This window comes from Pygocentrus nattereri, chromosome 10 (genome assembly GCF_015220715.1).
Source record: "Pygocentrus nattereri isolate fPygNat1 chromosome 10, fPygNat1.pri, whole genome shotgun sequence".
Classification (NCBI taxonomy): Eukaryota; Metazoa; Chordata; class Actinopteri; order Characiformes; family Serrasalmidae; genus Pygocentrus; species Pygocentrus nattereri.
In genome coordinates, this window is record NC_051220.1 from 33906295 (window position 1) to 33922076 (window position 15782).

The window sequence follows — 15782 nt, forward strand, 5'->3', positions numbered from 1 at the left end:
AATGAAAAGCATGATATACAACCTCACTGGCTGTAACCAAATACTGTTGTTTTTGCTTTTGTGTCCTTTGCAAACAGTTCTGGTACAGGCACTGACAGTGTTGGCATGCTCTGGAACAGGCCTGGGGCGTTTTAAGTGGGACCTGGCTAAAAGAAGGTGGGGGCGTGTGTGTGTGCGTGTGTGTGGGGACCTGTTTTCAGCAAGCATTTGCCATCGGAGCGCCAGCATGAGTCAAAGCTCATGCTCTGTGCTCAAGTGTTCTGAGCTGCTCTCGCTTCTGGCCAAGGCTCTTCACATCCAAATTATTTAGCAGTGTTTATTATAGTGGGGGTATACTGGCGCCAGGCAGCTGCGATTCCCAAAAGAAAATAGTTTTTCTTATACACAGAAATGAAAAAAAATTGCTGGACAGTTAAAATTCAATCTTCTCTTCTTTTTTTTCCACACTGTGCATGTGAAACTTCATCTATGACTCTTCTCCTTCTGTCCTTCATTTATTTCTTCACTTTCTGCCATTTTGGTGCCAGAACAAAAGATTTTGAAAGGATCTCTGTGCAAAAGTGTACAAATAAATAATTAGGGACAGGACGGCTGAGGTGAGAACTCATTGCTTCATGCTTTGTCTCTGCTGTTTACAGGCTTGAACTGATTAGTTGATACAAAGCAAACTGTCTGTAAACCCTTCTGATTCCTTTCGGAATCCCTGCAGAAAATCGGTGCCAAACAAAACAGCTCTGAAGTCTGAAGTGCTCAGACTTATCAGTCTCCTGTAAACATAGTGTTCTCTCTCCTTTCTTTTCCTCTTTCTATCTCTTTATGTGTCTGTCACTCTCAGACATATGCTTGCATGCTCCAAGCCTCTCATTCCAAGCCTCTCAATCATTTTCAGCTATGGTCACTCTACTCATGTCCCAGTGCTCTGTGGATACTTAAAGCAGGCTTGGGATGGTAGTTGGATTAGACTCATGAGGTGCTCATAGATGTGTGGATAATATATACAACCCCTATTCCAATGAAGTTGCGACTTTGTGTAAAACAAAAATAAAAACAGAACACGATGATTTGCAAAACCTTTTCAACCTATATTCAATTGAATACACTACAAAGACAAGATATTTAATATTCAAATGGATAAACTTTGTTGTTTTTTGATGCCTGTAACACATTCCAAAGAAGTTGGGACAGGGGCAACAAAAGACTGGGAAAGTTGGGGAATGCTCAAAAAACCTGTTTGGAACATTCAACAGATGAACAGGTTAATTGGAAACAGGTGAGTGTCATGATTGGGTATAAAGGGAGCATCCCTGAAAGGCTCAGTCGTTCACAAGCAAGGATGGGGCGAGGTTCACCACTTTGTGAACAACTGTGTGAGCAAATAGTCCAACAGTTTAAGAACGTTTCTTAACATGCAATTGCAAGGAATTTAGGGATTTCATCAACTACAGTCCATAATATCATCAAAAGATTCAGAGAATCTCGAGAAATCTCTGCAAGTAAGCGACAAGGCAGAAAACCAACATTGAATGCCTGTGACCTTCAATTCCTCAGGCAGCACTGCATTAAAAACCGACATCATTCTGTAATGGATATTACCACATGGGCTCAGGAACACTTCAGAAAACCATTGTCAGTGAACACAGTTCGTTGCTCCATCTACAAGTGCAAGTTAAAACTCTGCCATGCAAAGCGAAAGCCATATATCAACAACACCCAGAAACGCCGCCGGCTTCTCTGGGCCCGAGCTCATCTGAGATGGACTGACGCAAAGTGGAAAAGTGTCCTGTGGTCTGACGAGTCCACATTTCAAATTGTTTTTGGAAATCATGGACGCTGTGCCTTCCGGGCCAAAGAGGAAAAGGACTGTCCGGATTGTTATCAGCGCAAAGTTCAAAAGCCAGCATCTCTGATGGTGTGGGGTTGTGTTAGTGCCCATGGCATGGGTAACTTGCACATCTGTGAAGGCACCATTAATGCTGAAAGGTACATACAGGTTTTGGAGTAACATATGCTGCCATCCAAGCAACGTCTTTTTCAGGGACGTCCTGCTTATTTCAGCAAGACAATGCCAAGCCACATTCTGCACATGTTACAACAGCGTGGCTTCATAGTAAAAGAGTGCGGGTACTAGACTGGCCTGCCTGCAGTCCAGACCTGTCTCCCATTGAAAATGTGTGGCGCATTATGAAGCGCAAAATACGACAACAGACACCCCGGACTGTTGAGCAACTGAAGTTGTACATCAAGCAAGAATGGAAAAGTATTCCACCTACAAAGCTTCAACAATTAGTGTCCTCAGTTCCCAAATGCTTACTGAGTGTTGTTAAAAGGAAAGGTGATGTAACACAGTGGTAGACATGCCCCTGTCCCAACTTCTTTGGAACGTGTTACAGGCATCAAATTCAAAATGAGTGAACATTTGCAAAAAAACAACAAAGTTTATCCATTTGAACATTAAATATCTTGTCTTTGTAGTGAATTCAATTGAATATAGGTTGAAAAGGATTTGCAAATCATCGTATTCTGTTTTTATTTATGTTTTACACAACGTCCCAACTTCATTGGCATTGGAGTTGTACCTTTTTTCATCTTTTGCAATGTTCTCCACTTTTTACTTTTTTAATTGCCTTTTGTTTATCGGGAAAACCTTGCTGCTGCAGGAGCCTCCTGGACAATATTGGCAGCAGCACATATAATATATACACACACACGCGCACACACACACACACACACACACACACACACACACACACACACACACACACACACACACACACACACACACACATAGCTTGTAACAGACACTGACACACACACACACACATATATATATATATATATATATATATATATATATATATATATATATATGTATGTATATATATATATATATATATATATATATATATATATATATATATATATATATATGTATGTATATATATATATATGTATATTACCTTGTATGTACTGGTTTAACACTGACACTTTCAGCAAAGAGCCCTCAATAGATCTGCTTCTGTTTTAAACTAACTGAAGCCTTCTTGGATTACAGTTTGTATTCAGACTCAGTGACCTATCTAGGATGTCCAGAAGGCCTAGAGTGATGTTTATTCTCACAAAAATTGGTCCCTCCTATTGGATGATCAAAACATGATTGGTTGATTACACAGTCACTTCCTCATTATCTCATTATGTTGACTGTCAATCAAAGCTGTAAGGCCTTCTGATGGGAAAGATCACTTGGCTGTATCTACCTATATTCCACAGGAACTCTGTCCTGACTGTCTCTCAAGGTCTTACATTATTGTTTTAAACCAAATTTTAAAACTGAAATACGAGTATTCCTACAGGGTTTTACAACAAGGAAATATGAGGGAATGAAGGTAACATATTTAACATGACCCCAGTTGAATGGGAATAAAGAAAACTATCTTCAGATCAAAACCTAAAAGAGAAAAAATCTGTGAAGAGAAAGTTTTCCACTTTCATAACTACTTATCTTACAAAAGTTTCAAAATAGTTACTGAATAAGTCAGTTGCTGAATAATAAGTCTGCAAAGTAAGTGGTAGAAATCACCCAAACAATGGCAAAGTGTGAACCACCTCTTGGCCCTGGGCTCTGGAGCATAAACCTGACCCAAAACTACCAGCACATTCCCAAACTGAGGGCTGACGGTTTACTGTCTTTGTCCTCCCAGGACACTGGATGCTAATTAGAAGCAGGAGGAGGCTCAACAGGATCCCAAACAGTTGTCAGTACAAATCAGTCTCTGACTGTTTCCTGCAGAACAAAATGCCCACTGTCAAATCATTGTTTTCGCTCATGTTTTTTTTTTTTCTGTGGCAGAGCGAGGAATAAACATCTCGGCTTTCTCTCCACCTACTGAGCCATAAACACATGCAGCAATGCCACCGTCATGTCTAAGAACAAGCAGTCTGTTCATGTGCTACTGGAATCACGCACACACACATACACACACACTATAGACACGCAAACGCAGTACAATCACACACATGCACCTCTGCTCTCAATCATGAAACCCACACATCTCCTGCACTTCCATAATTCAATCCCCTCTCCTACACTTTCCCTGCTCATGCATGAAACTCCCCCAGCTCTGCGGAGCTGACTAGGCATGCCCAGAGGGTGCCATATTCATCTGAAGGAAATTGTGGAGGAGACACAGAGGGCTAAACAAATTACACCAAAGAAAGCTGCACGAAAGACAGGCGCCGTAATCCAAGTGGAGTTAGGTTTCACACTCCTGGACTTGTTTTATATTGAATCAAAAACATTGCGCAATCAGCATCACTTGAATGTCTTGGCATGGGTGCTATTATGTAGATGCTTTGAAATATGTCTATACGAGCAGAGCTGCATGGCTGTGAATGTGTCAGCGCAAAGTTTGATCTGCAGACACTTGCTTTACTGTGACCGATACTGGCACTGTGTAGCAGTACATTTCAGCTTACTCACACTAACTAAAATCTGCACACAATACACCAGCAATATCAGACTACAGTGTTTACTGCGGCGACAGTTAGGGCATTCATGGTAAGTAGTCTTGTTTAAAGGTATATTAAGTTTTTACAACATTTTTGTGTGCGCATTTGCTTTTGGCTGTTAAAATGGCCGTGTCCATGCAGGAGCTTGTCATACAACATGAATAGCAAACAAAGGCTTGAACTCCATCCATATCTGTAGTAAAACGAGAATGAAAAATTGCTCCATTTGCAACATTTTTGCTTGTTTTGTCTGTTTAAAACAATCTTAAATATAGTCACGAAATCTAATATTTTTTTCTTGTTGAGATTATTGTAAGCTCAATTTAAGATGATCTGACTTATAGTAAAATTATCTCACTGTATTGGCAGACAAGTTGGCTTGTTCTAAGAAATGTGCTTGAAACCAGCCAGTATAGTGATATAATTTCACTTAATAAAATGACCTAAAACAAGTAAAAATCTGAAAATAAGCTAGATAATCTTATCATAAGTGCACAACCATCTCAGGAATAGGAAATGTTTGATATATTGATTAGATTTAAGATCATTTAACTTGACAAGATACTATTTTTTGCAGTGTATGATAGTTTTTCTATACCAAAAACAGCTGTATCTTTTAAAATGTCTATAACATATGATATATTAAGATTAATATATAATATTTTATCTAGCTTTATTCAACAGAATTAAACAGGATGTGTCAGGATGTGTGTAAACAATCTCTGTTCTGATTAGTTGTCCTTTATTGGGCCTCATTCAGAAAGCAGTCTCAGCTGAAACTCTCCTTACAATCTCAACATGAACAAGCTGTATAAACTGCCAAATATGTTTTTTTGTGACATCGCAAAAATAATTTAAAAAAAACTTTAATAGCATTTACATACTATTTCTCCTGTACAGTTACTTTTTTGGACACGTATTTTGTTCTGACAGCGGCAATATGCAAGATGCATATTCACAAGATAGAATGAAGAATAATGTTTAAACATGGCTATAGTGACGATTAAAGTGATTACAGTGATGAAACAAAGTGTGGACTCGTACCTGGCCTTCTGCTGCTGGAGCTGTTCTGTTTCTCTTTGTAAATCAGCTGCTTGATCCACAGCGTAGGGGCAGTGATTTCTGTAACCAAAGGAAAAACAAAAGACACAGCACATAGCAAATGCCCAAATCATTTACCACCATTAGTATTTTAATTCTTATTTGGGCGATGCACTTACCATCCCCCTCTGAGAGAACATGGGTCTCCATGGTGGGTGTGGGTTTGGAGCCGTCATCTGGATTGAGAGTCAGAAAGAAATGGAAAGAGACTACCATTATTGAGGTTAATACAATCTACTCTCCAGAACTGTTGAATGGTTGGGATTTGCACATGGCCCGGCCAAGAGCACAGAAAACAGAGAGAGAGATATAGGATAGGAGGTACAGAAAGAGAGAATATATAGATAGAAGATACAGAGATGGTTCAATACAAGACTACACCTTTCTCACACACTCATTGTACTTCACTCACTCACTCAAACACTCACACAGACACACAATGGAGCACACAGTTAAACCATTTGTTTAAACCTGTAAGCGAGTAAGTCTCTTATGGTAGAGTTTTCTGTCTTTTATATGCAGATTCAATTCAGCATTTCATTAAAACCTATAGCAAATGTGCTGTATCATGGCTGTAGTGTCCTACTGTACTTACCCAGACATGAGGCATTGCATTCGGCCCTCTCTCCTTTTGGGCCCCATCAAGCACATGCAAGCCCTGGCAAGGGAGCGGCCATGCTAATGCTAAGATCAGGTGGTATAGGAGGTTGGGTCACAGAATATCATCATATCATCTTAAACATGCCACTCCACTGGAGGACCTCACAGTGAAAAACACTTTTTAAACTAGTCTATCACCAAAGGCAATAGCAGTAGTCAGATTTAATCAACAGCACTTACATTTCTATAATTAGACCATCAAAATGTATTGTACCTCAATGAATTGAACAGACTGTAAATAAGCTACACTATGTACACCCTCTGGATTTAGAGACCTCTCAGGTGGAAATGTATAGTTGCATGCGATGTGTGGAAAAATCATTGTCGGTTGTGCTTTGGACCCGTTTCCCAAGGGGATGAATCTGATGTGAGCATGTAATCAAAGAAGACTCATGTGAAGGACGTATCTTCTGGGAATGTTAATGAAATATCTACTGTTGTCATCATATCTTCATCAGTATGACATTGATTTTTGATATCTAAACATCAAGTTGGACCTTCTTCTTATGTCTGTTTATGTAGGTTAATATGTAAGGATGTATGAAGTGGCCCGAGAAAGTCCTGCAAAATCCAACCCAACTTTTAAACTATCATTTTAAGTGTTTCAGGGTGGCTCACAGCATCACACACACACAACAAATTTTAATGGTTTCTTTCCCTCCTGACTCTTTAATGCTATTATTCCAATAGTAACAAAGAATACTTACGTAGTACAGCTTTAAAGATTCAATGATAGTGTATTTGTGGGCTGAGGCTGATCAGTATTTTTTATGTATATATCTGTCCATACTGATACGTAAAAATGTAGAAAATGAGAATATTTCCCCCAAACTAGATTAACGGAATAATATAACATTTGTTTCTGTAGTTAAAAATGTACTATAATAAGTAATTTTAGCAGAGTAGCCCCACATTGCTATAATGTTCTCCTCTTCTGAGATGCAATATACACATCATCATATATTGGTTTAAAATATCTGTCCAGTGCCACTATTGTTTTTAACCAAATACCTATTGATATTCATATGATTCCACCATCATTGTCCCCCCCGCCCCCCTCACTCTAAATGACAAAACATGTAATAATGTTTCTAGGATCGTTATTTTGTTATTAATCATAAATCAACAAAAACATATTTGTACAGTTTCCCCTTTACCACAAATGTAGATCACCAGCCAAGACATGTTTCATGTCCAAAGTCTGCTTCTTTAATTCTACTTTGCAGCTACACAATTAGAGTAGCTAACAAGGAAGAGAAATGTCTGAATTATTGCATGTTTGCCTCAACCTATCTATGCATGAATGCATTAGAATCTTTATGGGCATCAGCAGATATTTGCTTACAAACATTAGAGAGATGTATTCCAGAAGAGCAGAATGTTTAAGTGATGCTGAGCTGCTGTGCAAAAATTTCAAAATATATATTTATTCATTTCACTACAATTGTAGCCCTACAGAAATAAATGTTATGTGTCCATGATCCTAATACAGATAAATTCCAGATTAATTTTATGAATACAGTTGTTCGTTCCAAAATGCATTATTGACCACTTTCAGAATACTGTTTTTCATGATAGATGTTGTTGGGAGTGACCTTTTACATACACAAGAAATAGCAATCGTATATAATGATTAATACCAGCTTTATTGGAGAAATAAAAATGTTCTCAATTTTTTGTCAGCTGTTACTTTTTTCAAAAACTTACATATATCCAAAATTCTTACAAATGGATACAGAGCATTTTGGAATGAATTTTTTCAAAAGTTTATGAATCATCATTGGCAGATATGTACATGAAAATATTGGATACTGGCAATGCCCATGTGCATCTACATTTCAGACCACAAAGAGTTGCTAAGCAACTTCAAATAGGTGTTTCTATGTGATTTCTGACACTATATGACATACTGTTATTGTGTCCATTTTTTAAGTCTGTAAAGTATGTCATACTGTGTTAGAAACCACATAAGCAAGTCTGTCTGACCTCAGTGTGGTTTGAGGCAAGTATGTGATAATTTATACATTTACACAGCTTTTCATAAGCTTCCATTAGTTACAATAGCCTTGTGGATCCAGTGCAAAGCTAAATAAGCAAATATTACACAACAAACATGACTTAGCCATTTGACTACATTTGGGTTAAAGGGAACTGCTGTAAATTAGAGCAAGCAAGGCTTATTATTCAGTAACAAGCAAGTCTGGACCCGCTGATGATTCCTTACTGTTTAAGGGGGAGCTCAGTGAGACTAGGCTGAGAACAGAAAGTGCCGCATCATCACTGTGTGCCTGGCTGGTAGTGACACTAACATCTGTTTAACGAGTGCTCAGCCACAGCCTTGCTCTGAGAGAACAGCATTATGTAGGCAAAGTGTAACACGATCTGAAAAATGAGAGCCAGAGCCAAACCCTGAGTGCACTTCACAGTCGAAACCCCCCTCAAACACATAGAAGCACCCCCCCCCCTTCTGCCCCCGTGGAGTAAACCTCTGGCCACACTCGCACCCCGCTACACTGCCCCTGGGGCCTGTAAACGACAACCTGGCTTTTCAGAGTTAAGAGCTGAAAGGCTGCGTCCCGCTGCCGTTGCTGTTAACGTCTGTATTAGTGGTTTGAGATTTCACTGCTGTGGTGGGGACTGGGGAGGCACTGGTGGTTGTGGCAGAGAAAGGGGAAGGCCTGCAGATCCCAGCCTTTGATCAGAGCTAAGTCTTCACACTGGCTGTAAAACCTAACAACTGGAATATGTTTTCATTGTTTATGGCCCCAAGAAGCCAAGCACCTACTTACAGAAACTCAAGCCTGGAGTCAAGCTTTGACACAAATAAGCTGTTCTTGTCGAATAGGAACAGCATAGCAAGTTGGATAAATTAATGTGACAGGATAAAAGAAAAAAAGGCCTCTTTTACTGCTAGATCACAGCCTACAGTAAACACAGGGAAATTGGTACGTTGAAAAAAAGGGGTCCATTAAAGTTCTTGGTCAGTGACTCTCCACTTTAACTTCCCAGTGTTACTGCAACAAATAAATCAAACCAAATACATTTATAGACGCACACACACAGACATACGCAAACACTCAAATTCTTACTCACACATAAAGGCATGCAAATTCACATGAATACACACTAGGGCCTGATTGATAAATCGGTTGGATGATAGCATTGGCTGATACTAAAGTCCCATAGACTTGATAAAATTCCCCCCAATAAAGCATCGATTAAGCACTGGTTTTTGTTGCACCAATGTGAGGAACCATCAGAAAACCACTTTTTAAAGGAGTGCACAGTTACTTGCTTCTGAAGCTGCTTAGCTGAGCCTGATGCCTTCTTCTCTGAAGATTTTTACCTGAGGCTGTTTGAAAAGGCTTGTTTCGCTTTATGTACAAGATCTGGGACATCAATTTACTTGTGTTTTTCCTAAAACCTGAAACTTTGTCTGACATCTGAAACTAGACGCTGTTGTGTGTGATCTACAGTGTACAATGTAATGCATAGGCACCTTTTACATAGGCATGATATCTGCTTACAGCACTGAGGGCATTCAGTAGGTGTGCCATAACAATCTCATCTATCTCACACAACACACACAAACACATCTAGTGGCATGCACATAAACATGATCGTATACATCACACATACACACACTCACAGGAATACACAGCACACGCTCTGAGGATCTCAACTCACCTTTTCTGCCAGAGCTAGGGGGTCCTGGGGGTTTATCAGTTACTGAACCTTTAAAAAGAGAGCATAGGTTTTATAAAGTTCTTCTAATGCAGGATTTACATGGATTATACATTCCAGAAATAGAAATATTGATTATAAACCTCCCATATTTGTACAAATTCACATTGTGAAGAAGCATGCACACATTCTACTGTGGAGAGGAAAACCAATGTAATATCTGTAATATCATCTGGAACTTGACACAGACAAGACAACGAGCAGGCTTAAAAGAAACTGATAGAACAATACAGTTTTTAATGTATTACAGACTATTATTATTATTATTATTATTATATTATGCTGCCAATTTCCCTTTAATATGCAATATCATCTGGTTATTTGTCAAAGGGGAAAAATGAAAAGGTGCAATGATACATTTTGTTGTCAAGATGCTGGACACCTGTCACTTATTCTAGCAATAATACTTATTCTATTCATGATACACAATGTGAGACAAAATACAACACTGAGGAAAACATATTGAGCACAGACAGTTGAAATATTTACAGTTACTATGTTCAAGGTCAGCAGTCAGTGGACAGGGATCCAGGTACGTGCAAACATTCAAGTTGGCATGCATGAATACACCAAATTAGACAGTTACACCAATTAGAATGTGAAGGAGAGAGGAATTTGAATGAAAGGCGATCTGGAATGAAATTTACTACCTGTCAATCCATTTGTCCCAGCATGAGTTGCCATAAATTCACGGAAGTTTCCTGCAAACGTGTGTGAGATGTTTCACTTTTGTTATGATTCATTTCTCTCTGTTTTGTGACAGGTGTCCATCATTTGAAAGAATAGCTGGATTTAACTTGTTTTAACTAAAGTCATGAAATAAAATATTGTTCTTGGTTCTCAATGTTGAAGGAGAATGTCTTTGAGAACACACATATAACAGGGTAACAGGTAGACTGAGTTAGAGCTTACTCCAAAACAGCACAACCTGCCACCTTCAAAGTACCTGGAATACTAATTTGCATAATATTTTATGCATAAAAAAAAAAAAAAGCTTTAGAGGTGTCTCTGACCCACAATTTGTGCAAAAAGGCAACATTTTGTTGTAAAACACCTACATAAGGAATACATGACAAGTGACCTATATAAATACACTATATAGACAAAAGTATTAAGATACCCCTCCTAATTATTGAGTTCAGGTGTTTCAGCCACACCCACTGCTAAGAGGTATATAAAAATAAGCACATAGCCTTGCAGTTCTCGAAAGACAAACGCTGGCAATAGAATGGGTTGTACTGAAGAGAGCAACAACAGCTTAACCACAAAGCGGCAGACCATGCAAACTCACAGAGTAGGACTGCAGAGTGCTGAAGTGCACAGTGCCTCTGTTCAGTCATTCACTAAAGAGTTCCAAACTGCCTCTGGATGCATCATCAGCAAAAGAACTGCACATTAGGAGCTTCGCAAAATGGGTTGTGCAAAGTTTGGGGGAGGAAGGAGAATGTTATGGGGTTGTTTTTCAGGTGTTGGCCTAGGACCCTTAGCTCCAGTGAAGGGACATTTTAATGCTTCAGTATAACAAGACCTTTTGGACAATTGTATGTTTCCACTAGAACTAGAATGGAGATTGTGAGCCAGGCCCTCATGTCAAACATCAATGTCTGACCTCACAAATGCTCTTCTGGTTGAATGAGCAAAATTTTCCACAGACACACTTAAACATCTTGTGGAAAGCTTCCCAAAAGAGGGGAGGTTATTATAGTGGCAAAGGGGTGACCAACCCCCTATTAATGTCTATTGATTGAGAATGGGATGTCAGAAAAGCTCCTGTAGGTGTAATGTGCAGGTGTCCCAAATTTTTTGTCCACATAATGTATTTATAAAAGCTTATTCCAAAAGCGTCAGCTGTTAAAACACTTGCTGAGGTGAAATGACATCAAAATGGATAAAGGCAGCCTTGGAATAAGCTTTATGTAGATTTATGGCAGTTGAAAGGCCATGAAATTAAATGAAATGTGACTTACGTAGGTGTCACATAGCCTTACAGGTGCTGCCTTTTTAGTAAAGTGTTACCAGTCATGAAATAGTCCAGAGAATCTGTGGAAGCCTATATCAGTATAAGATATTCCATCACTACAACATGTATAACCAGATGAAAAAAAGCAACTGGACTAGAAACAGGTGTTCCAATCATAGTGCAATCTGGTTCTGGCAAGGGTCCAGGGTATTATCTTCAGCAGGGAAATTATAGCCATTACAGTAAAGTATTCCCATTCACTTTCACAGAGAACAGCTCCCCTCACTCCGAGCATCTTCCTCGGAAAGCAGTTGCTTGTGTGTGTGTGTCTGATGGTAAAGGGGACTGGAGGAGAAAAGTTATGGAAAGAAACTCTAGCGTAGGCAGATAGAGAAAAATTGGAGAGAGAAATGGCTGAACATTTTAAGCCTGAGAAAATCCTCCAAGAGATCCATCAGTCCTGGACGCAGCGCACAAACAGAGGACATGTAAAATAAATAAAGCAGTAGCTAGACTTTAACAGCTTACTGAGTCAAACAAAGAGCAGAACCTGGAAAAGTCTAATAAGTCTCAAAGTTATGATGCACAGACACTGCTGTTATGCTACAGCAGACAGAGCATTTAAACACAAATGCAGTAAAATCATCAGTGCTGAATTTATCATAAACTAAATCAAAGCCACTGGTGTACACTATATCCTGTCGTCTATCCACGCACACACTTGAGTACCTGAGCACACTGGAGTCTTGTTGTGCACCGAGGACCCACTGACAGGCTTGCCATCTGTGGTCACACACCAGCAGTAGCCTGTAAGAGTGTGGCACTGGACCTGAGAGCACACATACACACTGAGGTGAAGAGATTTCACCACTCAGAAAAATAAAGATTCTGTGAGAAATGTCTTTAGAGAACTATCTTTCTATATGTTTAAGGGTGGAAAATTGTGCAAAATTGTAGGTGGAACCGCTATAGAAGAAAAGAATATATGTATAATTAATATTTACATTCTGTGGAGGTTCATTAAGCCTTAAGGTTCTTCACACTTAACACTCTTTTTCAAACATGGTTACCTTGGGAACCAAAATTTGAGTGGAGGTGTTACTTTATCTCTTTTTTTTAATTTATCATGCATTTTCTTTTATATTCTTTAAAGAAAGATGCAGACATTTTTTTTGCATTGTGGCATAAAAACTACTCTTGGTTTTCCTAAAAAAGTTTCAATAAATGAGATGTGTGAGTGCCATACATCTTTTTAAGTGATATATATTCTAGAAGAATTCTAGGAAGAATCCTTCTAGAATATACATTAAAATACATGTACATTACATTGGTATAGAACCTTTATGTAGGTTCTTATGCCGTTAAAAGTTTCTCCACAATCACAAATCTCCTTTTAAAAATGTTTTTTGTAACATAGGGAACCAAAACTGGTTCTCCTGTGCCAACGCTTAAAGAACATTTGTGGTACCCTTTTTACAACATATTAGCAATTGGCATTATTTGCTGATAAATTGAAAAATATAATAATGATCATTGGTATCATTGGTATTATGTTGAAATTACAGCTGACAAAACTTGGTGCCTCAACACCATCCCCTACCACTAGCAAACTCTCCAACAGTTCCTACACAAAACTATGTGAAAAATTCTGCTCATGATGTTCAGCTTGGTTTATTCACCGACAGCTTGTCTGGACTTGGCATGCCCTGTTTGACAAATTAATACATGAATGGACGGAGTGGCTCGGGCAGGTCTCTAAAGTGAGTTAATGCACACTTTTCCACAAGCATTCTCAAAGTTCACTTATTGATGAGAAATACAGAAAAGCTCCATGTTCCTTGGACTCAGATCAAGGCCATGGGTGAATCTCAAGTGGCTCATTTCTGCTCCACAAAATACTCTGCAGTTCTCTGGTGTTCACTGGTGTCAAAGGTAAACTATAGGACATACTGATCCAGATACAGACCTGGGCGAATGTCCCATCCTCATTGCACTCTGGGATGAAGATGGACTCCTGGGGTCTTTTGGCTTGCTCCAGAGCCTGGCTCCTCTCCACCCGGCACTTTGACTGGCCCGCGTCTAAAAGACACCAACAGATGGATTTACTCAATGGTCTACAACTCTTATGAGCTGAAAAAAGACAATGGAATGATATCTGTATTACAGAAAGACTCCAAATACACACATGATGGATACCTTAGTATGGCTAGTCTGAGGTCTTAAAGTGTTATAGTGTTGCACCCGGAAACTGGCAGATACAAAAATTAGTCACACACAAAAGATAAAAGTTTGTGCACAATATCTATTTATTTGCAAAGGGTAACATGTTGGGGGAAAAAGAGATCTATACAATATACAATACATGAAAAATAATATTTGCACCGGCATTTTTTTATGGTGTTGAAAAAGTTTAATTAAATCAAACAAATGATTAAAAATGATTAAATAATATACTGCAATTATCTTTTTATAGCAATTACTTGATAAGTTAATCTACTTGATCACCACAAATTAAAATATGATGGATTTTAATTATATTCTCTGTTATACGGCTTTTTCAGTCATTATGGAATAATCTACAGCTCTGTTCATCATTCTAGGCGCACTCAAATTTCTTCATGTTTTATATCTTCCCTCAAAGCAGTTGAAACCTATGATGTTGTGCTGTGATGTAAGATGGTAGGTAATTTTGGACAAATAAACAGCAGTTAAACCCTGGATCACAAAGCTGGAGCGCTCCCAGAGTGAGGAGAGGAGAGGAGAGGCTAACTCCTATAATAGCAGCTAATTTTCACTATTAAACAAACAAGTTCAGCCTTTTACAAAGTGCTCACAAATTGGTAGACACACTGAAGGTATGTGTATGTATGTGCCCTAAAAACAAGACATATACTCATAAGCACACATACACAATATACACAGGTGAGACACTCATAAATCCATGCATACACATAAAGAGAAACAAGGAAACTTACTGGACCAGGTGTGTGGAGTGAGTGAGTGGCTAAAAACAGCAGGTTGCAAGAGGTAGCTTCAGACTTGGTTTGGACACCTACAGTACATCTGGCAAGTATGACCATCTTTTTCCTCCTTTACTGATCTAATATATTAGGAGTTTAAAGCTGTAAGAGCTCATTCAGACCAGGAGCAAGGTGGAACTCATTTGGAATGCCTTTGACTGGCTACACTGAAGGATAATTGAAATATATTTTACTTTTGCATCACCAGCAAATGTTTCCCATATTCCCATATTACCATTGATAGGCAAAATGTAATTGTCAACACCTCGTCTAAGTCATAGTTCTCACAATTGCAAGTTTGTAAGAATGTAAAAGATCCAGCTTGAATGAAAAGCTACAAACTGTCATCAAAAAAAAGAAACATGTATTTCTTATTTTTTATTTTTTCTTCATAATTTAATCACTGCAGCTGCCCCATTACATTGTGTGAAATATGATGATGAATAGACCAATAGAAACACTCCAGACCAATAGAACCACTCTAGAAATACTTGGAATAAAATCTGCATTTTCTTTTTCTGAAGACTGTATTAGTCTAAACAGTTCTGCTGGACCATCTAGACCAGTTGCGCTAAAGATGAACTAAACTAGAGCCTCTAATACACCATTAATATGTGAACAAGACTCCCTCTGCCCCTGAATCTCTCATGCTAACTAACATGTGAATAACTTCACTGACAAATACCACTGCACCTTTTACTGTGTTTGTGTTTATTTGTTTTCATTTGGATTTATTTCAATTTTATATAGAAAACCAAATAGTCTAACAAACATTTTACGTTAGATGCTAG

At 38.6% G+C, this 15782-nt stretch overlaps 1 protein-coding gene across 7 annotated transcripts in view; it reads right to left on the reverse strand.

The window, feature by feature from the left end:
- Positions 1-15782, reverse strand: part of smoc1 (SPARC related modular calcium binding 1) — a 57748-nt gene that overhangs the window by 21384 nt on the left and 20582 nt on the right. For 4 of the 7 annotated variants that reach the window (XM_017690782.2, XM_017690779.2, XM_017690783.2 and 1 more), the window contains exons 4-9: positions 13938-14050; positions 12701-12800; positions 10662-10712; positions 9955-10002; positions 5727-5816; positions 5551-5628 (exon numbers count right to left, since the gene is read on the reverse strand). In XM_017690782.2, the coding sequence (XP_017546271.1) occupies positions 5551-5628; positions 5727-5816; positions 9955-10002; positions 10662-10712; positions 12701-12800; positions 13938-14050 (480 nt within the window). The remainder of the gene's footprint in view (positions 1-5550; positions 5629-5726; positions 5817-9954; positions 10003-10661; positions 10713-12700; positions 12801-13937; positions 14051-15782) is intronic. The other 3 variants (XM_017690784.2, XM_017690786.2, XM_017690785.2) reach the window with 3 other exon arrangements.